At 42.1% G+C, this 26,760-nt stretch overlaps 1 protein-coding gene across 1 annotated transcript in view; it reads left to right on the plus strand.

Moving 5' to 3' along the window:
* Positions 1–26,760, plus strand: part of col22a1 (collagen, type XXII, alpha 1) — a 73,485-nt gene that overhangs the window by 17,264 nt on the left and 29,461 nt on the right. The window contains exons 10-32 of the mRNA XM_085446056.1: positions 1,359–1,475; positions 1,589–1,633; positions 1,743–1,805; positions 2,828–2,866; positions 4,392–4,445; positions 4,542–4,595; positions 5,050–5,103; positions 7,298–7,351; positions 7,457–7,501; positions 12,690–12,743; positions 12,851–12,904; positions 13,416–13,451; positions 13,956–13,985; positions 14,410–14,463; positions 14,620–14,673; positions 20,184–20,237; positions 21,800–21,853; positions 21,972–22,025; positions 22,151–22,204; positions 25,791–25,844; positions 25,943–25,987; positions 26,090–26,152; positions 26,546–26,599. Of these exons, the coding sequence (XP_085302182.1) occupies positions 1,359–1,475; positions 1,589–1,633; positions 1,743–1,805; positions 2,828–2,866; positions 4,392–4,445; positions 4,542–4,595; positions 5,050–5,103; positions 7,298–7,351; positions 7,457–7,501; positions 12,690–12,743; positions 12,851–12,904; positions 13,416–13,451; positions 13,956–13,985; positions 14,410–14,463; positions 14,620–14,673; positions 20,184–20,237; positions 21,800–21,853; positions 21,972–22,025; positions 22,151–22,204; positions 25,791–25,844; positions 25,943–25,987; positions 26,090–26,152; positions 26,546–26,599 (1,239 nt within the window). The remainder of the gene's footprint in view (positions 1–1,358; positions 1,476–1,588; positions 1,634–1,742; positions 1,806–2,827; positions 2,867–4,391; positions 4,446–4,541; positions 4,596–5,049; positions 5,104–7,297; positions 7,352–7,456; positions 7,502–12,689; positions 12,744–12,850; positions 12,905–13,415; positions 13,452–13,955; positions 13,986–14,409; positions 14,464–14,619; positions 14,674–20,183; positions 20,238–21,799; positions 21,854–21,971; positions 22,026–22,150; positions 22,205–25,790; positions 25,845–25,942; positions 25,988–26,089; positions 26,153–26,545; positions 26,600–26,760) is intronic.

Genomic DNA, 26,760 nt, shown 5'->3' on the forward strand with positions numbered 1-26,760 from the left:
TGAGTGTGTGCCCCCCCAGCTCAGTTGTAGCTTGAACAGCTAAGCTACTTTGAATAATCAGTGTAGCTTTGTTACTTTGTAACTCTGTACAATACAGCTTTTTCAAACAGCTTTAGAGGAGCAGTTTGACACTCATACACATTTAAGATGAAGTGAAAAAAAATCCAGATATTTTCCACTTGCTCTTTTGAAATATGATGGAAACAGAAACAAGCAGTTACTTGCCAATGTGACTAATCAGACCTCCACACGGTGGTATTTATTAGCTGATTAATGGAGTTGACACATTACTTAAAATCGATTTTGTAATAATACACATTAGTGCCACAATCCTCAGAATAAAAACAGAAGTACAGTGGCTCTTTGCCTAACACAGATATACGCTATAACGCTAATGAACTGACCCAGGCACATCTACCACAGATTTAAAAAATGATTGTCTTTGAATGGGTGGCTGTAGCTCAGGAGGTAGAGCAGGTCACCTACTGATCGGAAGGTCGGTGGTTCAATCCCTGGCTCCTCTAGTCTGCATGTCAAGTATCCTTGGGCAAGATACTAACCCTAACTTGCTCTCCGATGCATCCATCGGAGTATGAATGTCGTTAGAAAGCACTAAGTGTAGATAAAGTGCTTGTGAGAATGGGTGTGATTGGGTGAATGAGGCATGTTGTATAGAGTGCTTTGAGTACTCCGTGAGAGTAGAAAAGCGCTATATAAGAATCAGTCCATTTACCATTTGAAATCTCACCAGCTTACAACTAGTTAATTTTGCTATCTAGGTAATTAAGACACAACTAAACAGCCTATAGGATCTAGCTGAGTACACATAAGTGAATTGTCATGCTAATGTTTAATTCTTGGACTCCACTAGATTAGCTTTGCATGAATCACAAAAGCTCAAAATAGTTCTTATTTATGTTGGTTGCTGGTGCAGCCCCTCAATTCATCCACTGTCTGAAGCTTTTTCTCATTCATTTTTTTTCCCACTTCCTTCTCATTGGTTAACCTTCGGAAACACAAGATTTAAACAGTATGTGCTTGTGACTCTCTATGACATCATACAGAGCCACTTTTGAAATGAAATGTTTCAGAGTTGAGCATCCTGAAGCGTCAGTTTTTAGATCACAGGGATGCCTGCAAACCTTCAAATAGCACTAATATAAACCCAGGAGTGGCACTGATCATCATCAGCTCATCATAAAGGTATAGACCATATAGGTATCATTTCTTCTAAAGCAGGAGCTACTTTAAAAGTTAAAAGTGTGGGTCTGAATAGTTTTAGCCTTAATCAGAGATGCCTGTCTCTTCTATCACAGCATCATGATCCAGTTTTATCAAAATAAATTGCTTCATTTCAGTGCCCTAAGACGGTTGTGACAGAGGCTCCCCCTTACAAGATCCCTACGCCAACACCTACCAGTGCTGAGCAACAACGAGGCCCTCAAGTGAACTGCTCCTGCCCTGCTGGAGAAAAGGTAAAGCCCCGCTGATTTTACCACGCCTAATCCCTCTCTATTATTTCCACGGATGAGTGGGAATCCTTTCTTCAGTGGCTTTCAAAAGACGGCTGTGTTTTCATTTCTCACAGGGTCGCATGGGTGCACCCGGTATTGCAGGTCCTAAGGGTGAAAAGGTCATCTACCACTGCCTTTCAGTTCTATAGTGTTTGTGATAAAGGATTACACTTTCATTATAGTTGTTCGGCTTTATTTTTATTGTGTGAACCTGCCTACTTTTTTCAGGGTGACACTGGCCCTAAGGGTGCTATCGGACCACCTGGACTCAAAGGAGAAAAAGGACAAAGTGTATGAAAACTTAAAAATGTCCACAGTCACATCTTTTTACTTTTAAGATAGCTTCAAACCTTTTGGAGTACAGTGAGGGAAATGATTACTATGCTGAATTTGTAAGATTGCTCACTTTCAAAGAAGGAAAGAGTCATGATTTTTATGTAAACACATTACATAAATGTTATAAAATGATTTCACTGAGTAAAAATAAGCATTTGATCTCTAACCAAAACATAATTTAGTATTTGGTGGAGAAGTGTTGTTGGCAAGCAAGCATTAAGATGTTTCCTGTAGTTGGTCTCCAGGTTTGCACACATCTCAGGAGGGATTTGAACCCATTTCTCTTTACAGAAACTCTCAAAATCATTTAGGTTTCTTGGATACCACTTTGCAACTCAAATGTCCCTCCACAAATTTATAAAATTGAGGTCCGGAGAAGGTCTAAGCCACTCCGTGACCTTAATGTGCTTCTTTCATGACCCATCTTCTGTATTCTGGCTGATGGAAGGAGGTTCTCATTCAAGATTCAAGTCTTCCTGTACAGTGCAGTGCAGTTGTTGCCAAAGAGTTTGAGTTTAGTTTCGTCTGACCACAGCGTTTTCTCCAGAACCTCCTTTTGAATCATTTAAATGTTACCAGTGACTGTTGTCCCAGCCACCGTCTGATCAATAACAAGCTCCTCATGTGTAGTTTTAGGCTGATCCACCACCTTTCTCATGATCATCCTCACCCCATCAGGTAAGATCTTACATAGAGCGTGACGGACAGCTCTGTGGTCTTGCCTGTGTTGGTGAAGAGGTTGGATTGGAAAAAACTGATTGCCACATGGGCACACAGACAAACTTTAGAGGATCAAATACTTATTTCAGCACAAAAATCCTTCATTTCTATGATCGGAGCAAATTTACAAATCCAATAATTATTTCCCCCACTGTAAATAAACTAGTCTTGGTCACGTCACATGCTATGCTTTCAAGCTTTCTTGCTTTTCTTTCAGCCTCGATAATAATTAATCCTTATTGGTTAATTATTTGCAGGGCAGTATAAACTCTGTCAAAGGTGGCAGAGGTGAGAAGGTAAGTAAACCTGTCCTTCACAACTCTGCATGAGCATCATCTTAACCCAGATACATGTTTGTCTGTGTATTGTGCATATTTTATATGCATGTAGACAAAATGTTCTAATCTGCTCCTTCAGATCTTTTTTATTCAAGTCTTTCTTGCTATCTCGCTTTTTGGCTTTGCCTTTTTTTCTATATGTTTTTTCCTGGGAGTGTCTAGGAACCTGCTCATACATCTCTTATTGTCAGAGTAACAGATGTATGAATTATAGGACAGGTTACCACAGAGGATATGTAGCAGAGAGCCAGTGCAGACGCCCACCCAGTCTGCACAAATCACAGCCTCTGTGCTGCCTTCCAGTGCCAGCCGGGAGTCCCACGATGTAATTTATTCCCTGAAACAAACTTCTCGGTATTCACCTCTCACACTGCACTGAAAGGGACACTTAAAAATGCCCCAGAGATCTAAAAGACGAGAAGTGTTATCCTGGTAGTTTTGAGAACACACCTGTAAATTCTTCTGGATAATACAGGTGCACTACAGGGGGGCGGTGCAGTCAGAGCGACAGCAAAAGTCATTTCATGATACATTTATTTGACTTTTCTACTTGTTATAGCTGAAAAAAGAAAAACTTGCAGGTTTGATAAAACGCGCATTAAATCGAACTTTAATGCGCCTTGCTGCTTTTTCTGTTTCTTACTGCGCAAGCATCTGTCTTCACTTTCTCCATGGGAAGGCTGCAATTTGCTGCTTTTCGAAACCTGATGCAAACACGTGACGTAAACTGACTTTAAGCTGCGGTTCAAAGTGGCTGAGCTGGTCATCGAGTCTCCCTGAGCACGTGGCGGGGGAGCGAAATCAAAACTGGTTTAATTGCTCCCTGTGCAGCACTCTTCTTATGGATCATGTCTTTTTGCCATGGGGTGCAGCAGAACAGGAGTCCCTTTTGCTGATCTAAAGGACGTGTGCTAATATGATATAAGCCTGAAATAATTAAAGGGCAACCTCCTGTGACTTGTAAAGTGGTTTATGAAGCAGAGGGAAGTCTTGCGGTGGGTGAGACCTCATGGTACCGTGTAATTTAACAGCCATTACTTTTTGCTCAGACGCGGGATTCCTTGGCACAGAAGATGACATCAGTGTACAAACCAAAAGTGTGATGCTCTGAGGACAATGGGAAGCCATTGTTCCTTGAGTCTTTGGTCGAATGTGCGACCAAACCATAGCGGGTCTTGGTGAAGCTGTAAGGATATTCTGGCTCCCGAACCTTTACTCAAAAGTGTTTTGTTTGTCTCGGTTTATGTGAGTCTTTGTGTTCTGTGTATAACTTTTAACTTTGTGTGTTACTGTGTGTGCAGTGATAATACATCTCCTGTTCTTTGTGTTTAATTGACTGTCCATCCATCGGGTACTAAACCATGTTCTGTGATACTGCTGGGTTGATTTTTTTTGACAGCACGTCACCGCCGCCTGTCCCGGCCCCCCTGCATGCCTTACTGTGACTGAACTATAGATGTTAACGCTTGTTTTGTATTCACAGGGTGATAGAGGCAGCATAGGGTTGACAGGTCCTCCTGGACAAAAAGGAGAGAAGGTGTGAACCTGGAGACCTGGAAATCTTTTGACTTTTATTTAGAGTTTTAAACGGCGCCAAACTGGTACTGATTGTGTGTTTTCAACCATCTCACAGGGAGTTGGTGGAATCCCAGGCATTGATGGTTTAACTGGAGACAAAGGCGACACAGTAAGAAGCAAACTTATACAGCTATGGTGTTACCTTTATTTTTATACCGTATATCAAAATTTACAGTATTAAATATATATGCATATTTAAAAAAATAAAAAGATGTTTAGAAAAAGGCATTTACTGATTTTCTTTCATGAAATAACAGGTGTTCTTAATGGTGTATTTATATTTTATTCATCATTTCCAAGTGTCCAAACAAAACAGTTTTTGTTTGGACACTAGATGAGTTCACATAGAATCCTCAAAAGTAGATGAGGATTCTATGTGACAGTTTTCTGTTTTATTTTGAAATAACGTCTTATTGGCGTGTATTTATAACACTATTTGGTAAAACTGTAACAATTATAAATTTTTCAAAGAAATCGTCTAACTTTCTGACCTTTGTTTTCTATTCCTTTTCAAAACGCAGACGTTGTGACTGTGCAAATGTTGTTGTTTTTTTCATAATCAGGGTGAAGCAGGACTGGCTGGTGATCCAGGGCTACCAGGTCCAGCTGGACCGAGGGTGGGTGAATGTGGTTTTCCAGCTTTTAATCCATTCACGAGTGACTGCACATGCACATGCAGTTTTGAAAAGGTTTTAAATAAATTTCAGGCCATATAAAAAAGGAAAAAAAACCTTAAGCTAATCTGGTTTTGGCATCAATCTCAGAGAGGCACTTGTTCTGTTAAGTGAGTGTACATAAGTTTTTTTGAACAATTTCCTCTCAAGCTGGTATTGATTTTTTGCCAGTTTGGGTGACTTTCTCTTGGATGAAGCTGCAGCATCTGGTGAGGGAGTCAGGCAGATGGGAGTATGGGTGCGGGCTCAAGCTGGGCCACTGGCCTGTGACAGACTGCCCAAGACTGAAGCGAACGAGCATCACTGCACAGGATATACGAGATTATTAAAAAAACAGTGAACACCTCCTAGGACTGGCTCAGTTCATAAATAAACATTTTTACTGCTGCTTCATAGCTTTACGAACTTTGAGGCTGGACTATATATTTTGTTATTATCAGGCTGCTCTACAGTGTTGGGAATACGTTACTCAATGAGAGCAACGTATTGTGAATACTTTGGATTACTTAATATATTATCATGCTTTTTTACAACTACATGAATGTACTGTTGCTGTGTGATTTATTACTATTACTGAAGGTTACTCACCATGCCAATAGCAACTAGATTTTTAAATCTTAATATAAAATGAGTAACAGTAGGGTGGGCATTAGGTAAGGCTGCACTTTTTGCAGCGATCTCGTATAGAAAACTATTCAGCACGTATATAAAACAGGTCCCTTTACTCTGAACCGTAGTAAAGGGACCTCTGGCTAATACGTCGGTTCCATGTCGGGCTCGTAGCTGAAAACTAGCTTTACTTTGTTGTCTGGGTCAACTTTGCTAGCAAGAGACAGAGAGAGGCTTTGAAAGACTGCTCCAACAGAACTTATTGTGTCGGAGGAAAACACGAACACGGTGTACAGTCGAGTCTTAATAACTTACAACAGCTGCGTCCATGAGGCTACATTCTTTAGGGCTATGCCTGTAACACTCTGCCTATTGCCTTCATATTAAATTATTTTTTGAATAATAATTTTTAAAAATATTTCTTCACATCATTATGCGGGCTGCAAGTAGAGGTGACATGGGCTGTGAAATTGAGACACGGGCATTAGAGCCTCTTAATGTGTGTTTTGTTTGGGTTTCCACCGCTGTCGAATTACCAAAAATAGAGCGCGTAATCCATTTATTTCAAGAAAGAAGCTGTATTCTGAATACCACCTTTTTAAACAGTAATTGTAACAGAATACAGTTACTCATATTTTGTATTTTACAGTACATGTATTCTGTTACTCCCCAACACTGCTGCTCTAAAAGTTCAGTGCACAACGTCCAGTTTATCCAAGATGTCACAGTGAGAGAAATCATACTAGTTTCTGTTCATTGAGTCCAGTATTAGATTTAAAGGTCTTTACTTACATACAAAGTTCTGAATGAGGGTCCCATAATAGCTCAAGGACCTCATAGTATCATATTATCCCAGCAGAGCACTTTGTCTGTGGGATTACGTGCAGTTTCCAGAGATCTCAAAAGTAAGCAGAGCTATCAGGCTCCTCTGTGGAACCAGCTTTCAGTTCAGGTGACAGACGCTCTGTCTTCTATTAAGATTTGGCTTCAAACCTTCCTTTCTGATAAAGCTTATCATTAGAGCTTTATCAAAAATGAAGGAAGAAGGTTTGACCCTGAACCATCTGTTCGTTATGGTAATATAGGCTCAGTTTGCCTGGGGACTCCAGTGTGCTGAGCACTTTATTTTTTATTGTTTGTTGTTTCTCAACAAGAAACTTGTGCCTGAGGTTGCTTCCATTTAAATGCACTTCTTCCTTCCCACTGTCACTAATTGCTTCCTCATAGGAGATCATCTGATCATTGAGGTTCTCTCTCTAATTTTGCGAAGGTCTTTTAATGTTTGATCATGTCACAACACCAACAAAGTTGCTCATTGTAGATGGGTAGCTTGTGGACAGAAGGTCATAAGTCAACATTTAAGGGTTTCTTGGGATAATTTTTATCACTGACAGAAGCTATTTTTTTTATCTTTTGGAGTTTCAGCCGACCCCAGCGAGCCTCAGTATGCTCGAGTCAGAAATAGCGATGCTTTGGTGGAAGTCAGTAACTTTTATTAATACAAGTATTTGTTTTGTTTATTTCACAGGGTCTTCAAGGGGATGCTGGAATTCCTGGTGCACCAGGGCCAAAAGGTGTCACTGTAAGTATAATCAAATTAACTTCCACCAAATGATGGTCTGATTTGATGGCAGTTTATAGAAATATATTTCTATAAAAATAATTATGTTGCTTTGGTTTGTTATAGGGTGACTCGGGTACAAAAGGTGAAACGGGAACACCGGGAACCAGGGTAAGTCACGTATTAAAACCACTTCGGCTTAGGCTTATGGAGAGGTTGCATTGTAGCCACATGCTACAACAAACAGTTTCAGAAACGAAAAGATTTTACCTTTCACATCTTTCAAAGTGTATTAAATGCACTTTAATGACAATTAAAGTTTTCCATTTGGGTAAACTAAATTTGTGAAAATTCCATATAAAGAGGTAGACGTGAACCTGACCAGGTTACCGGTGTCACGGCTGGCGGAGTGAGCCGTGTGGTGTGGAGGAAAGGGAGGACCCAAAATGCAGCAGTGACTGATGATACGAGTGATGTTTATTTACAAAGTGACAATGGCAGAAACAGGCAGTGAGGCATGACAAAACAACTGAAGAAACCTAAACTGGGAGAACTAAATGACAAACCTGAGACCATACAAAAGGGGTGCGGGGCAGAGAGACGCAGAGACAGGAACACCATAGAACGCAGACGAGCCGACAATGAACACAGACCGACACCCACTAAATATACACACACACACAAGGTAATCAGGTAATCACACACAGGAGGGAAGAACAGCTGAACCTAATACACATGAGGACCGGAGGACACAAGCTGAACACAATGACAACAGACACAGACCTTCAAAATAGAATAGGAAATCCAGAACATGAGCCTTCAAAGTAAAGCAGGAACACACAGACTGATTTACAACACAACACGGGGACATGAACAGAGCACCAAGGACAGACACAGGTAGGGCTGAATACACACACCAAACTACAGGTTCAACCCTAAACCAATACAAAATCAGAATAAACACAAAGCACAAAAATGAACTTCAAGGAAACACAAAACGCTGGGCCAAAATGACCCAGGACCATGACAGTACCCCCCCTCCAAGGGCTGACTCCAGACAGCCCAAAACAAAAACAGATGACCAACCCAGGGCGGGCGGCGGGGGCCCAGGACGGAGGGACCAACACCGAACAAAAACAAGCCCCAGCGAACCAAGTGACCTGTCCAAAACAAACACACATGCCGGAGCACAAGGACAAAACACAGTTCAGGAGGCCGGCCCGGAGGCTGACACAGATCCAAAAGCCGACCGAGCGGAAGGCAGCGGTGGCGGAGTGGAGGCAGTTCTGGGGACCGACCGTGCACACGGCAACGGGCAAACAGTTCTGGGGGCCGACCGTGCACACGGCAACGGGCAAACAGTTCTGGGGGCCGACCGTGCACACGGCGACGGGCAAACAGTTCTGGGGGCCGACCGTGCACACGGCAATGGCGGCGACGGGCAAACAGTTCTGGGGGCCGACCGTGCACACGGCAATGGCGGCGACGGGCAAACAGTTCTGGGGACCGACCGTGCACACGGCAACGGGCAAACAGTTCTGGGGACCGACCGTGCACACGGCAACGGCGGGCAAACAATTCTGGAGGCCGACCACTTGGAAGGTAGTGGTGGCCACCGAGCAGGTCCGGAGGATGACCGGCGACGAACTCTTTCCGGAGGCCGCCCCCGAAGGCCGTGATGCCATCTTAGAGGCCCGGAAAATGGCCGGCAGAGGCGAGGCAGAACGGGTCGAGCTGGCTCCGACGGCGGTGTGGCAACCGCAGGATCAGACGAAGGCGGAGCCGAGGCCGGACCAGGCGGCGGCGTGGATGACGACACGGAGGCCGGGCCAGGCGTGGATGACGAGGGTGATGCAGAGGCCGGGCCAGGATGACGAGGGTGATGCAGAGGCCGGACCAGACGAGGGTGATGCAGAGGCCGGACCAGACGAGGGTGATGCAGAGGCCGGACCAGACGAGGGTGATGCAGAGGCCGGACCAGATGAGGGTGATGAGGATGCAGAGGCTGGACCGGATGAAGCCAAAGCAAATGCTGAAACCGGACCAGGCGAGGCTGAAGACTCTGAGGCCGCAGCAGGCGAGGGTGATGAGACTGCAGCTGGTGATGAGACTGCAGGTGATGGCTGGACGGGCTCCTCGGGCCCCCCAGCAAAAACAGTCTCAGACCCAGTGGGCACACGGGCCTCTGGCAGGAACGCAACAGAACCAGCAGGCACACGGGCCTCTGGCAGGAACGCAACAGAACCAGCAGGCACACGGGCAGGCACACGGGCCTCTGGCAGGGACGCAACAGAACCAGCAGGCGCACGGGCCTCTGGCAGGGACAGAACGGAACCAGCAGGCGCGGAGACCTCTGGCAGAGACAGAACGGAACCAGCAGGCGCACGGGCCTCTGGCAGGGACGGAACAGACTGCAGCTGCGCGGAGCACCGACCCTGCTCAGGCAGCGACAGCCGGGTGCAGTTCTCAGCTGGGTTCTTAGCCTCCAGGGGTCCAGAGTCAGCTGAGGGCTGTAACTTAACCTCTGGTGAGGCCCTGGAGCAAGTAGCAGTCTCTAAACTAGCCAGCTGTTGAGGAACGATTGCATTTTTAACGTGTTTGTCTCTCTGCAAATAATACGTACTAGAAAAAGAGTCAAAAATGGGAGGCACAAGCGCAGCCTCCCGTACAGAGGGAGTCTGTGAAGACGGAGACGGCATGAATGACTGGGCTAGCGGAGATACCGGAGTCCGAGTTGCTTGTGGCTGTGCAGCTAAACGAGGTAAAGACAGCTCAGCAGGAGAATGAGCAAGCAACACACAGTTCTCCTTGTCGTCTGCTGCACCAAACAAAGTCCCTGGATAAACTGTTCCACAGTCCAAGACAGAAAAAGGGTCCTTCTCACTCACCACGGCCGGCAGTTCTGAAGTTCCAATATCTGGCTGTGGGGTGACGCGCCAACGGCGCGATCGTCGCTTCCTCCCGGGCAAAACCTCCGGCGGGCCGGGCAAAACCTCCGGCGGGCCGGGCAAAACCTCCGGCGGGCCGGGCAAAACCTCCGGCGGGAGAAGCTGACGTGGCTGTTCCGGGGTGGCCGTAATCCGCTGCTGCTGGACAAAGTCTGTGGATTCCCGAGCTCGCACCACCCCCCGGGCTTTATGCAGGTTGCGAATTAAGCCTGAAACTCCCTTAAGCTGGCAGAGGTAGGGATTTTCTTCCAGGATTGCTTCGATGGCTTTTAACCCCACCACTTGTGCCCTTGCGTTGGTGGTGTGGGTTACCCAGTCTATCAGGCGTCGGATGCGTGCGAGGTCGCTCTCTCCAGACAAAGCTGCTGGGTCCATGTTTGGTCGGCTCGTACTGTCACGGCTGGCGGAGTGAGCCGTGTGGTGTGGAGGAAAGGGAGGACCCAAAATGCAGCAGTGACTGATGATACGAGTGATGTTTATTTACAAAGTGACAATGGCAGAAACAGGCAGTGAGGCATGACAAAACAACTGAAGAAACCTAAACTGGGAGAACTAAATGACAAACCTGAGACCATACAAAAGGGGTGCGGGGCAGAGAGACGCAGAGACAGGAACACCATAGAACGCAGACGAGCCGACAATGAACACAGACCGACACCCACTAAATATACACACACAAGGTAATCAGGTAATCACACACAGGAGGGAAGAACAGCTGAACCTAATACACATGAGGACCGGAGGACACAAGCTGAACACAATGACAACAGACACAGACCTTCAAAATAGAATAGGAAATCCAGAACATGAGCCTTCAAAGTAAAGCAGGAACACACAGACTGATTTACAACACAACACGGGGACATGAACAGAGCACCAAGGACAGACACAGGTAGGGCTGAATACACACACCAAACTACAGGTTCAACCCTAAACCAATACAAAATCAGAATAAACACAAAGCACAAAAATGAACTTCAAGGAAACACAAAACGCTGGGCCAAAATGACCCAGGACCATGACAACCGGCAACCTGATAGAGTTTAAACAGTTGCTTCACTCTTCACATATTCCTGCTTGGGGGCCTCCTGCTGCAGCCACTAATCGCTTGGCCACACAGTTCCGCTGCAGCAGATACGAACTACATCTTTAAAACAGTTGTTGCTGAAGGTCACAAGAGAGTTAGCTCATTTGCTTTCCCAGCATGTCCTGGGATTTGGGCCACGTTTCTAGGTTGAACCTGCGCAGAACACCAGCTCATACTGCAAATCCTGATAACGGGCTTAACTTTTCAGAAAGAGACTTTTCTTCTCAGAGGAACTGAGAACTGAGAGGCGTAATTGTGCAAACAGATGTGGTTTCCTTGATTTACTCTCCACACTTCCTGTCTGGAATTCTGTGGGGGCGTTACAGGATATAATGCACTTCATTCAGGCTCGCTGAAGCTTTGTTGATGTCTTAAGTTTTCTAGGAGCTGTTTGCCATCACACTGAATGTCATTTAGGCTTTTAATAATTCAGTGAAAGGTTATTTCCCTGAATCAACAGTTGTTTTCAACTATTTAATTCTGCTTCGTGTTGAGTTGTTTTTGTACTCAGTGTTTCTTGTTCAGAGGTCAGCTTCAACTTCAAGCTAAACGTCTTTAACGTGGTTCGAATAAAGAACTGTGCATCAAATCAGTCCACTGATCACTCTGCCGTATGTCATGGGGATGAGTAGCAGGTTCTAAGCACATATAGGCCCATTCAGACAAACTGATGCCCCTTTTAGAGCTGTCCATCAGCTGTTCAGTCAGACAGTAAGCAATTTCCTGTTGCTGAAAAGTGCTGGCAAAGTCCTTACCTCAGTGAAGCGATAAAGGGAATAGGTGGTTTGGAGGAGACACACAGGACTGATTTAAAGTTGTGCTTGCTGACTGAAAAAGCTGTTCTTTATTAAGCACGTCCATACTAACCACGACTGTGGTTGGTCAGATTCAAACCAAAGCCACTATGTCGAGATATCTAGGAGGCCCGGAGGACATGTTAATAACAAGTCTTATACTTGGTGATGGTGGAGGAACCTGATGGTAGTGTAGACCTTTTATTGAAGGTCTTTCTTGATATTGTATATTGCAAGTGAAGAACTTTTTGTATAGGAAGTACTGGATGTAATTTATTATGCAAGTAAATTTGATATTATTAAGCAAAACACATTTTCATGTGTAAGTCAGCATTAACTTGTGTGAAACTGTCCCCAGTATTGTGGCATTTAGCTACAAGAGCTATTGTTCTTTTGTCCTATTATGATTTTATGCTATTATGTTTTTTGTTTCTTATTTCCTTCTTTATTCATTACTCGAAGGTTCTTTTATATTGGGTTTTGAAGTTTGCCTACATTTTAAAAGAGAAAATGTAATTTTCCCATTTCAGGGTGAGCCAGGTCTTGATGGATTAACTGGAAAGCCTGGCTTTCCTGGGAAGGATGTAAGTGTTGATTTTTGATGGCGACATCAGTCGGTGAAACATTTGGTCCGTCACCTTTGTATTAAAAGGTTTTTGTTGCTTATGTTTTTTTTTCTTTTATTGATTAGGGTTTGAGAGGTCTGACTGGAGTACCTGGGCCCAACGGGGTTAAAGGTGACAAGGTACGCCCACCCACTTACCTTTATTGTATTTGGAACACTGTTCACCTGATTACAAGTTGATGATACTGTTGTGTAATGTTCTTAAGTGCTGCTGATATGAGTTCTTTCAAAGACTTATCAAAAGCTTCCCAAGCTACTGTCTGCTCTCTCCAGACATTCCTCAGTCTCCTCTGTGCACCATCAAAGTCTGCCCCCTCATTTGTCTGAGAAACTAAAACGCAGTTCATTTGTCTGTCTGTAATTACCAACTTTGATGATTCCTCCAGTGGAACGCACATGCTTCTACCACACCCAGCTGCACACACACTAATGCACACACAAGCACAAAGAGCTGCCGTGGTTCTTTACCCACAAGTTTCACTTTCTTTTAGCCTGCAGTAAGCATCCGCACAGCTCATCTCATAAATTATGGTTGTCGCTGTGCCGTCATCATATCCCTTAAGGGACTTTGCCCTGAGAGCCTCTTGATTCTAATGATGGGTTTGTCCTTGTTGTGTGACCTATGTCACAGGGGGAGAGAGGTCTTCCCGGATTACCTGGGGATGCGGTAAGTGCCAAAAATACACCAAAGGTACATAAGAATTATACTCTTAAGGATTATAGGTTTGTGTCATGATGAAGATAGCAGGGTTACAGCAGCATGCGTTTAAACCTCACATGTTGCATTTTAACTATTTTTTAATGATTATTGCTATAGACAGAGCAGATCATCAAAGAGTGATCGTCGTGTTTTTAACTGAAGTGTATAAAAAGACAGGAAGCGAGATCACTGTGTCTGTTAGTGAAGTGCAGGACTTTAGCTGAAACTTGACAACACTTGTTATTATATCTAAAAATATAGATTATTTCAGTTGATGGGTTAAAAACAGTTTTAACATCTCTTAATGGGATGAAGAAAATGAGCTTAATAATGACTAATGATGGATATATTGTTTTCTTTGAGAAAAGAAATTACATACACTGTGCAAACACTTTTTCATCACAGTAACTATCAATGAATTTCACAAATCCAAGTGAGGATGTCATTATTTATTCAGTGCTTTAATTTCAGGTACAAACAGAAGGTTTACGGGGTGAGAAGGTGAGCAGTTGTTTAACAGTTTCACTGAAAGCAGATTGTTACTGCAGCATGAAGATCCAGGCACCAATATAAGAATAACCCTCACAAAATATGCTGTTTATGAATAATTTGGTGTATTTGGTCTCTGGAAAATGTAGCTTTGTGCATGAAAAGTAAGTGAAATATGGCATTTTATGAAAATTGGAATTATAAAACTAACCAATATTGATATCAGTAAATGGAAATAATGGATTGAAGAGAATATATTAATTTGCTTAATCAAATGCATGATAAACGACCCAACTAAATGTATAGAAAGGATCTCATGTCGGACTCGTGCCTTTATAAGTTTTAAAGTTTAAGCTTGTATTGAAAAGTTTGATGATTCATTTCACTAATGTTTCACTATTACTGTAATAAAACTTGTTTGTTTGACCTGTTTCAGGGTGAGCCTGGACCACAAGGGCCTCCAGGTGCTGAAGGACATCCAGGGCCTCCTGTAAGGATCCTGATTTATTATTTCCTTCCGTCCACTTTCCTCCTGTTTAACTTTTGATAGTTGCTGTTGTTTGAAAACCCACAATCAGATGCAATGCTCAACAATTTATTAACATGCCAGTTTTGCGGTTTTAATTTTTGGTGATTTATTCCTCAGGGTCCTCCTGGTGAACAAGGTTTACCCGGTAACCCTGGAGAATTTGGCCAGAGGGTAAGAATCTCATTTTGTTGGGAGGGTGTCAGAATATCACCTTACTGTACCGGGGGAGGATCAGTTCACCTGATGATTGTTTTATCTTTGCATCATCTGACTTTCTGTTTCCAGCTCTAACCACAGGACACAGATAGAGCTGTGCCCCATGGTTAGATGTCATGTGAGGAGCAGCGTGTTTCTTTGTTCTTATTACATTGCCAAATTGTATTTTTGGTTTTATGTAACTCAGCAATTTTAAACTAAATTACAGTGGAACTCGGACACATTTTGTTTTTTCACCTTACTTTTGAATATGGCATTGACAGTTTTAGCAACTGAGTGAATACACGTACTTTAAACTCACAGGAAGTGTTTCAGCTTGAAAATGACATTCAGTTCAATTCATTTCAGTTCAAATCAAATTTTTTATGTAGCTCAAAATCACAACAAGTCGTGATGCATTGCTCAGGGGGGGCATCTGATTGTTGCTCTGTGTAGTTGTAGGGTCTTCACCGTGCCTTCAGGTGTCTGTTATGATTTGGTGCAAAATAAATAAAATTGAATTAAACTGAATCTGCTGCAACAGGTTGGGCGTGAGGGAGGGGAGACAACGACAAAAGGGGGGCAATGATGAGGCCTCAGAGGATTAACACCTTCAGGACACAGGCAATCTATCTAGGGTTTGTGTTTGGATCTAGCTAATTCAGGAAGAAACCTCCGGCAGAACCAGGCTCAGGGAGGGGCGGGGCCATCTGCCGCAACCAGTTGGGGTGAGAGAAGGAAGACAGGATAAAGACATGCTGTGGAATAGAGACAGAGATTAATAACATATGATTCAATGCAGAGAGGTCTATTAACACATAGTGAGTGAGAAAGGCGACTGAAGAAAAAACACTCAATGGGAATCCCCCAGCAGACTACACCTGTTGCAGCATAACTAAGGGAGGATTCAAGGTCATCTGACTAAATGCTTTCAGAGGTCTAAGTCATCATCAGTCACGATCCCAATCCTAGCTTTAAACTCAAACCCCAGCCGGATATTTTGGAGAAAACCAAAAAACGAATTTTTTGCAAAACGTACTGAGCAGAATAGCCTCCCTTTTCTTTGATTACTGCTTTGCACACTCTTGGCATTCTCTCGATGAGCTTCATGAGGTCATCACCTCAAATGGTTTTCCAACAGTCTTGAAGGAGTTCTCAGAGATGTTGAGCACTTGTTGGCCCTTTTGCCTTCATTCTGCCTCCATTTCATCCCAAACCATCTTGACTGGGTTTAGGTCAGGTGACTGTAGAGGCCAGGCCATCAGGCACAGCACTCCAGCACTCCCCTCCTTGCTCCAAATAGCCCTTACACAGCCTCAAGTGTGTATATGGCGTCATTGTCCTGTTGAAAAATAAATAATGGTCCGATTAAACGCAAACTGGATGGGATGCATGTCGCTGCAGCATGCTGTGGTAGCCATGCTGGGTCAGTGTGCCTTCAATTTTGTATAAATCCCAACAATGTCACCAGCAAAGCATCCCCACACCATCACACCTCCATGCTTCACGGTGGGAACCATGCATGTAGAGACCATCCGTTCACCTTATCTGCTTCACACAAAGACACGACGGGTGGAACCAGAGATCTCAAACTGGGACTCATCACACCAAAGCGCAGATTTCCATTGATGCAAACAAATCTCTTCTGCTTGTTGCTTTTAATTAATGGTTTCTTAGCAGCTATTTGAGCATAAAGGCCTGATTCACACAGTCTCCTCTGTACAGTTGATGTAGAGATGTGACTGCTACTGGACCTTTGTGTGGCATTTATCTGGGCTCGAATCTAATCTGAGCCTAATTCTGAGGCTGGTGACTCAGATGAATTTATCCCAAACAGCAGAGGTGACTCTTGGGCTTCCTCTCCTGGATCAGTCCTCATGTGAGCCAGTTTCATCATAGCGCTCCATGGTTTTTGCGACTGCACTTGGGGACACATTCAGCGTTTTATCAATTTTCCAGACAGACTGACCTTCAGTGCTTGAATTAATGATGGACTGTCGTTTCTCTTTACTTAGCTGATTGGTTCTTGACATAATATGGATTTTAACAGTTGTCAAATAGGGCTGTCAGCTGTGTACCAACCTGACACAACACAACTGATGGTCCCAGCCCCATTAAGAAGGCAAGAAATCCCACAAACGAACCCTTACAAGCCACACCTGTGAGGTGAAAACCGTTTCAGGTGACTGCATCATGAAGCTCATTGAGAGAAGGTCATGGGTTTGCAGCGCTGTCAACAAAACAAAGGGTGGCTACTTTGAGGAATCTAAAATATAAGACATATTTAGAGTTACTTAATTATGTTTATATATTGCTAGGAAGTAGTAAAAATAAAGACAAATCATTAAACTAGAAGGTGTGTCCAAACTTTGCACTTTACTATAAATCATATACAAATACACTGGTAGTGTACACATATATTCTGATAGAGTAAGGATAGGGTTAAGGTTATGAGCAGTGATACATCATGACCAATACTGCATCATTATGATATTCAGTAACATTCACAAATAAACAAACTAACAAACATAAATCAGTAAAAAAATATTTTATGTGATTAATATTATCCTTACCACATTTTGAGAATTTCTTAAAAAGAAATCATTTGCAAAGATTTCATGAGAAAAACTGTAACTTATATTTTTTGGCTGTTTAGTCCCTAACCTATCGTGTTCCAGCTGGATTATTTTGATTTTATATGGAATCAAGAAAGATGCTGTTTATTCTTCATGCTAGTCAGAGCCTATGCTGTAGCTTTTATCAGTGCTCTCTAACAACTCGTCCCATGTGTCTCGTATATTTCTTCCTCTCTCTTTCTCAACACTGGTTCTATTACACAGCAGTTTGTAATTAAAACAGACACAGTAGTTCTACATAATTTGTTCCTCCAAAACATTAACAAAGACATTGACCTCCTCTCCCCTCCCTTCTCTACTGGGAGTAATGAACTTCTTATCAGCAGTATGTGACTTTGTCATTGCTCAGCTGGGTAACACAGTCAAGCCAAACCTTGTCAAAAGACAAACTCTCTACCTCCAAAATATTTATGCTTAAACAGCATTAATAAAACAGCCACACTGGGTTTATGTTTCAGAATATGTAGAAAACATCCCTCTATGTAGCCTTGTTTTTTTTATGATATCAGTGGAAGTCCTGCTGAAGTACTTTGCAGCTTCATGGGGTACTTTCCAAGAGAGTCATGCAGAAAAACAGACTGTGAGAAGTTTGACCTATTTTTTTTCTTCAGGTTTTGGATTGTTAAACCCACTCTGAAGATTCACAGGGAGACAGTCTGTGTGTGTGTGTGTGTGTGTGTGTGTGTGTGTGTGTGTGTGTGTGTGTGTGTGTGTGTGTGTGTGTGTGTGTGTGTGTGTGTGTGTGTGTGTGTGTGTGTGTGTGTGTGTGTGTGTGTGTGTGTGGAGGTGAGGGAGTTAAAGCTAGGCTCTGAGCTGTGATAATGGGTTGGCCTCGCCTCCACTATTGCCAGTGCTAATAGAGTTGGCCATATGGTTGAGTAGGTATAGATTGAGCTGCTTTCACCTCCACTGCTGAAAAGCAGTCATCAGTTGTCTGGTTTCAGTGCTGCTGAGTCCTGTTTCTTCACCTTTATCCTTATATGATCGCTGATTGAAGCCTGGAATGCTGACTGACTATCTTAAAGGACTGAAGAGGATTACGTCAACAAACTTATTAAGAAAAATCTGGCAGCATGTAGTTTTATGTGAAAGCAAGAGAAACAACAGCAATCATCACAAAAGGCTTTTTTAAAAAAAAAAAAAAGATTAAAACAGTAAAGTTTTGTGAAAAATTATTCTACATAGTGAGAATAATGATATTTCATTAATAAATCATGAAGTAAATGTGTGATTTAAGTATAATTTGACCATAGCTTTAATGGGAAAATGTGAGTTGCCCCAAAACGAATGTTTCTCAGTTACACCATCGGTTTTCTTCCACTTATCATCATCAGGGTGTGTGGGGCCTGTTTTAGCTACGACAGGGCGATAGGCGTGGTACACCCTGGATGGTCACTAGTCTAACACATAAAGACAGAGAACTATTCACACTCACATTCACATCTATGAGCAATTTGGAATCACCAATTAACAGAACCACACTAACTGCATGTCTTTGTGCTGCGGGAGGACGCCAGAGTATCCGGAAAGACTCTGACCAGATGGTGGAGTCAAACTCAGGCACTTCTTGCAGTGAGGCCACTACGCCACCGTGCTGCCCTACACATAACAGCTAGAACCCATAACAATTTCACATCTTGGTTTTGTTAATACAAACATACCTTCTAGACAGCGCTGGGGTCATTACCTAGTAAAAGTAATGTATTACACATGTTACTTTTCTTAAAAGTAATGCTGTACGTTACTCATTTACTCCCAGAACAAGTAATTTGTTACAGTCCGTCTTGTTACTCCATAAAATAATCTTAAATAATTTTCTTTTATTGTTACATTCATTATTTCTTATTAAATGTAATGTCCATATCTCCTCTGTAGACCTATCCATCATTTTCTTATAAAGTGAAATCAGCTGACTGTATCCCAATGTTTGTTTAAATTGTATTTTTTTCTTTCTGTATGCCTGGCATGCCGATAACTGAAAATCCTGTAGAATGCAGCTAATGACGTAATTGTAACTGGAATGCAATTTCTGAATTTAGTACAGTAATGTGTTAAATAAATCAAATTGTTACATTGTTACATTTAACATGTTACTTTTTACACTTTTTTACACCCAACATGACTATGAGATTTTACCTATCTACAGCGATACGGCCCAAAGTAAAGTCAGTTCAATTCAATTTTATTTATACAGCGCTAAATGACAACATCAAGGCGCTTTATATTGTAAGGTAGACACTACAATAATACATACAGAGAAAAACCCCCTATGAGCAAGCACTTTGGCGACAGTGGGAAGGAAAAACTCCCTTTTAACAGGAAGAAACCTCCGGCAGAACCAGGCTCAGGGAGGGGCGGGGTCAGTGAAATGAAATGCTGTCTACTGGATTAGTGTTGCTCAACCTTCCCACATAAAAGCAGATGGATACACTAATGTTTAAGGAACAGCTTCTCAACTTGTAAAATGAGACCATCAGAGGAGCATAGGCAGAAACGACATCATTGTCATCAGCAGCTTACTGAAGTTTAACCAAAATCTCTGAGCTTTCTATTTTCCCTGTAATATTTACCAAGTTTATCATTTCTAGAAAGCATCACAAATGAAAGAGGCTCGACTAAAATATTCCCATTTTTATTTCCCAGTTTTATGGTCTGAAAGCTGTTTTCAAGATTGCTGTGTTTGAAGAATAGCTCAGAGTACTGCACTCTGAACTCCAAAGTTTCTAAACCCCTCAGTAGCAAATATAAGCTCACATTTCTCAGATGTTACTAAGACAATTGTGTGCTGATTATTTTATTATTGTTACCATTTGTTCATGTCATTGTTCTATTTATACTGTTATCTTATAGGGAAGGAAAGGTGAAGGTGGACTCCCAGGGGTGGATGGTCTTCCTGGACCTGCTGTAAGAACAATTTGGATTTTGCAGCATGCACGAGAGATGTGCAGACCGAATGTATTTACCCATGTGTAAATTCTAGTAAAAATACAGCATTATTATAAAAACAAAGCTACAAAAAGTTGTAATAGTATAAAAGATGAACGTAGCTACAGTGATGGTGTGTGAAGTCCCATTCTGAAGCCCTGAGATGGGTCTGACAATGAGCACATCCTGGAAAAATCTCCTATCTGACACTGACTGAATGACGGAAATGAATGAGCAAATGGACGACTATGTAAATATAAGTACACTTCTAAGCTTTTTTGTAACCACAGCTATCGCCCCCTGGTGGCCCTTTAAAAAGAAATTTTTAGACGTGGACCATCTTCTATACTGTCTGTGAATGCAATACATTTTTTAAACAAATATATATTACTTTACAAAAATTACTAGAAATGAACTTCCAGATTCGTATTTTAATACAGCATTCATATGCTGTATTAAAATACGTGTAAATCTCCCCCATTCTAAATAATCCTGACAAAATGTTGCCTCATTTTGTACAATTTCAATTCCTACTCTATTTTCAACAATTGCAATAATGCAAATATGAAGTAGTGTCTATAAAAAAGTCTTGAGATTAGCATCATTTTGATTTGTTGGTGAGCCATCGCTCTCTGGTGGACAGGACTCGGTGCTGGATGAAATATGTCCATTGAGACTGCCGTACTAACCAAATCTTCTTTTTCAGCCACAGCTAGACATACAGTACATATTAACCCTACTTGTATTCATGGATGAGACCAGCCAGCATTACCTCGACCCTAACAGTTACATGTGAGCAGCATAGAGGCTCACAAAAAAGCAGCTTCCCACCAGGCTTTTCTTAAATGAGTCCCAAGTTTCTAGCTCATACAGTCTTTAAAAATAACATGGAAATCAAAAATCACAATATGTTGGGAAAAGCATCTTTTGTTTATGTTGCTTTGGAAAAACGTAATACTCATTTTAAGTTGCCATAGCATCATCCTCTATGTAGCTCTGTTTACATTGATGTGTTGTTTATGAACATCTTATGTCAGTGCTTCCTGTAAGGCCCCGATGACCTCTCACGGAGAACTGAGGAGGAATAATTTGCTATTTAAATTATGTGGGCTGCTCAATATTTGTTGTGGTCCACAAAGCACAAAATTGCTGCAGTGCTCTCAAAGGTCTCTTCATTGTATGTTTTAATAGAGAGAAAATAAACAGGCTAAATTAAAGCCAACAGGTTATACCAATTAATTTCTCAAATTGCTCCCTGTAGCCAAACAGACATGTCCCCTGTGTTCAAGCACTAGCCAAGGTTGAATTGGTGGTAAACTGAGCTGCAATACTCCCCTCTAGTGGCTGCTTGGCGCTAATGATTTGAACTTTGCCTTCTGGAAAATTATATGATTAAAATTTAAAATGAATTCAAATTTAGAGATTTAGAGAAAAGAAAACAAGGTCTTGGCACATTGCCCGATCTATTTCATTAAACACCTAAATAACTGTGTATATGATCAAGTCAACTTTTTCCAGACGTTTTAAAAATTATTTTTCAGGGTCCTCAGGGTCCACCTGGACCACCAGGAAACCAAGGAAACACTGGACCTCCTGTAAGTGACTGACATTTAGAAAGGAAAGTCTTTATTTTTGCTCATAAGATTTAGCAGTGAAGGAAGATTTGCTTCAAAACATGATGAGATGCCTTTGTGTTTTTTCTCTCACCGGAAGGGTCTGCCAGGTGAAATTGGATTTCCAGGCAAACAGGGAGAGGCTGGAAAACCTGTGAGTTAACCTTTTGAGGGCTTAAATAAAAACTTCATGCTGGTACTTATAATGCCAAGTGTTTGTTGGTAGTTCCTCTGTGTGTGTGTCACCGAACGTCAGCATCTGGTGTCTGATTTTCAAAGGGTATTCCTGGTAAAGATGGCCTGGATGGTGTTCCTGGAAGTGACGGTGCCATGGTGAGTGAAACTTTTAGATTTGCCTACGATGAACAAACGTTAAAGGTGTGCTAATCAAAATGGTTACGGTTAGCTTATTGTTTGTTTCACAATTCCAAACGTTTCTATGTTTTGTTCCCTCTCACTCTGCAGATCAGCCTTGTTTCCAGCAGCAGATTAGACATTTACAGTTAGAAACTTTAGAAACTTGCTAACTGATAAAGCAAATAGCTAATGAGCAGTTTTTGGCATTCAAACTATTAAGTAAGGAAGTAAGTAAAACTTTATTTGTATATCACTTTGCCACAGTGGCAAAAGCTCTGTCTCCTTTGGTTCTCAGCCTTGTATGATGCATGACAAGTAGACCCTGATTACATGACCTAAGAGACCTGCTGGGGACATAGGGATGTAGAAGTTCAATGATGTAGGCAGGTGCTTGTCCATGAAGAGCTCTATAAGTCAGTACCAGAATCTTGAAATGGACTCTGAATTCAATGGGGAGCCAGTGCGGCTGTATGAGCAACAGTGTCACGTGTGATTACTTAGATGTTTCGGTCAGAAGTCTTGCTGCAGCGTTTTGAACAATCTGTAGACGCTCCAAAGAGTTTTTGTTTAAACATGTAAACAGTGAATTACAGCAGTCCAGTCGTGATGAAATGAAAGCATGAATGACAATCTCCAGTTCAGTGAGAGATACAATAGGGCTTAGTTTAGAAATGTTCCTTAAGTGATAAAAACAGGACCAAACCAGAGATTTGACGTGAACATCCAGAGTGAGAGCCAGGTCAAAAATGACCCCTAGGGTCCTGATAGACGATTTCACAAATGTTGCAAGGGGACCAAGAGCATTCATTATCTTAGGCACGTGTCTATCAGGGGCACATACAAGGACAGTCTTTCCTTCTTCAAGTTGGAGGAAGTTGTCAGCCACCCAAACGTTAATGGAATCTAAGCACTCATTCAAAATCTGTAGCTTAGAAACATCTTGGCTTAAAAGAAACTGGATATCGTCTGCGTAGACATGCTGAAGGGGAAGTAGATATGTTAAGAACAATAAAGAACAATAAACTCTGAGTCTATTTGTGAGGAATTTGTGAAAAAATAACAAATCTTGAGAGGTTTTATTTGGTAAATACTTGTGCCAACACAAAAAGCTTCAGAGAAATACCGATGTTGCTTTTTGTCCGCTAGAATTGAAAACTAGACAACTCTTTGCTAACATGTTAGTAATTTCATCTACGTAAGGCCAGACATGAATAATAGTCTTAATGTATGTTAGTCATATTTTTGTGGTGTTCTTCCACATAATCTCTGAAGAAAAAAAACCTTTACATGTATTCACTGTGACCCCTTAATGTTGGTGAGTCTCTAAGCTACAAGCTAGCAACAAGGAAGGGTTTTGGTTCTCAGGCTTTTACCATTTTACCATTTCTTTCAGGTAATTATGAACCAAGTTTGAGTGTCAGCATAACTAAACCACAGAATATACTGGAAAAAAATCTTGGAGCATATATTCTTAACTGATATAAGTAAAGATAATTTTCCATTTAGCCTTCAGGATATACGCTATATTGACAAAAATATTAGCCCACACCTCAGGTGTTTCCAGTCCCATTGGCACAGGTGTATAAAGTCAAGCCATGCATGCAGTAATGGAGTCTGCCTTTGCAAACATTTGTGAAAGAATATATGGTTCTAAGGAGCTTGTTGAATTTGAGTACGATGCTGTAAGACGAGCCCACCATCGCTCAGCTGTAAGTGGTATTGCAAAGTGGAAGCATTTAGGGTCCACAGCTGGGTTCACCAAGTGCAGAGGTGTACAGTCGTCAACACTTTAAAAAGTCATTAACAGTTTGCTGACTGAAGTCCAAGCTCAAAACCACCGGCATTAACAAAAGCACAAATATGTGCACTGAAAGCTTTGTGGCTGGGCTGCGATAGCTAAGCAGCTTTTGCAGGTGGTAACAGTCATACTGGCCTTTTGGACTTAAAAGTGACACAGCTAGTACCATGTGCACCATCTTTTGATGTCAGAATAGCTTTAATTCCTTGTGGCATATTTTGAAGAAGGCAGTGGATAGAAGGTAGATTTACACTTCCATGTTTTTATACCAAATTCTGACCCTACCATCCGAATGTCACGGCAGAAATTCAGACTCATTAGATCAGGTAACGTTTTCACAATCCTCTGTGATCTAGTTTGGTGAGCCCGTGTGAACTGTAGTTTCCTGTTCTTAGCTGACAGGACTGGTCTCCTGCTGCTTTAATCCTTCTGCACCAAAGGTTTGACATGTTGTGCGTTCAGAGATTCTCTTCTCTGATACCTTAGTTGTAATAATTGGTTATTTGAATTACATTTACAGCACTTTTTGTACATCTTTTTGTAAATTATCCTACTCAACATGTCTTTGAATCTGAATGTGTTATTTTTAATAACTGTACAGCACTCTAAATTTGCCCCATACACTCTTATTTATTGTTTTTTATGTTATATTCTTTACGTTTGTGTGAATCTGTATGCTCCACCTGGCTATCACTTTGCTCCTGGAACACATTTTCCCAGTGAAGGACCATAAAGGTTATTTCCATTCTATTCCATTAACTCAAAGCAATCTGGCGATTCTGCTCTGACAACAAGAAGATATTTTAAACAAGACAATTTTTTTCTTTTTTAGATCATTCTTTGTAAACCATGCAGATGGTTATGTGGGAAAATCCCAGTAGATCAGCAGTGTGTGAAATACTCCGACCAGCCCATCTGGCACCAATAACCAGGCCACGTTCACAGTTGCTTGAATCACCTTTCTTCCCCATTCTGATGCTCAGTTTAAACTTCAGCAGGTTGTCTTGACTACATGGCTTAATGCAGTGAGGTGCTTCCAGGTTATTGGCTGGTTTGATATTTGCATTAACAAGCAGTTGAACGATGCTAACCAACCACACTCCATCCATAAATATATGGGTGTATTATTTAGCACATTCTGTTAATTAGCGCTAAGCTACAGGCTAATAAAATACTGTAATTTTTCTCACCACACCTGAAGCACAAGCTTCTTGGATGGGCTGTATCATGTCATTTGCCTGATAATTACATTACATTGCAAACTCTCCAACAGCAGAAACACAGCTACGTGTGTTGGGACACTTATCAATTAAAGAAGCCATATTCATAAATTTAGTTAAATCTTACGTCTTTGCTGTGTTCGCATGGATGAGAAAAGATAAAATGACAAAGCAAAACAAATCCAAAATCACAAAATCTCAGAAAACAAGTCTATTCTTCTCTTTTTACCGTTGCTGCAAATCTCAGGGCTTTGGTACATTTGATTGGGAGACTCTTCACATCGAGTGAGACTCTGTGCAGAGTTGTGTGTGTTGTGGCTGTTGGGCAACTTTGGAGGCGAGCTCCAGGCTGCTCATCCGAACTCTGCTTCCTCATAAAAGAAAAGTTGCACAGAAACCACAAGCAAACTTTAAAAAATATGTTTTGGTTGGTAAACAGTGGGCTCATTGGTGCCACGGGGCTGGTGATATGCCTGGAAAATGCTTTTGGCTGGGACGAGTTTTGCAAGTATGACATCTAAATTATAATCTTGTGTCTCTAAAGGGGCTCAGGGGCGAGCGTGGAGCAGATGGTTTTCCTGGCAAGCCTGGACCCAAGGTGACGTGATTAACCTTACCCAGAAATACACTGAGCTTGTGCTTGTTGTGTTATTTATTCAGAAAACCGCCATGTTAACAAGTGCGTTTTCTCTGCAGGGCGACGAAGGGCCTCCTGGACCAAGAGGACCTCCAGGGGAGAGAGTGAGCTCACAGTTGCCTTCGTTTTTGTTTATTTGGCATTTGGATTTTATGGGATACATTTTATTTTGGCATATTTTTTGAAATGTTTAATTTTTTTTCCAGGGGGAAGCTGGTGCTCCTGGACAGCTAGGTACTGCTGGAGCACGAGGTGACCGAGGCGTGCCGGTAAGCTTCTCAAAGCTTTCACAGTCATTCACAGCTATATCTCTGATTTACTTCTGCAAACAAGGGGCACTGTCCTTACCTCACTTTTGTACATTATGTAACCATTTCTATTAAAGTCAGCTCCAGTAAAATGAATGTCCCTAATTGGACTGGGTGACCTCCTGGGAACCCTTGGGGCCCGTTGGTTGTTCCCAGATGCCATTTTGAGACCGACTGACTTTCCAATTATAAAGTTCTTACTTCCCTGTATTAATATGCATTAATATGCCCTATGACAGCTGGGATAGGCTCCAGCGCCCCCCCGCGACCCTGAAAAGGATAAGCGGAAGCGAATGGATGGATGGATGAATATCTGAGATCTGTTTTAAAAAATGAATATTTTGTTTCTCATAGGGAGAGAGAGGACAGACAGGACCAGTTGGGCCAAAAGGTGAAAAAGGCGACAAGGTAAAAAAACAAAAATCTGGAACCACTTTTATATTTTGGACACCTTAATAAAGTGAAGGAATAGGAGGAACGCTGCTGCATTTGTCTCACTAATGGTCGTCCTGCAGTATTAGCTGTAATAAGGTAATTAGCATCCAGACTCTGAACATATTGTCTCCTGC

This window comes from Copadichromis virginalis, linkage group LG22 (genome assembly GCF_057382275.1).
Source record: "Copadichromis virginalis isolate Kocher_CV1m ecotype Utaka linkage group LG22, C_Virginalis_male_GT1.1, whole genome shotgun sequence".
NCBI classification, from domain to species: domain Eukaryota; kingdom Metazoa; phylum Chordata; class Actinopteri; order Cichliformes; family Cichlidae; genus Copadichromis; species Copadichromis virginalis.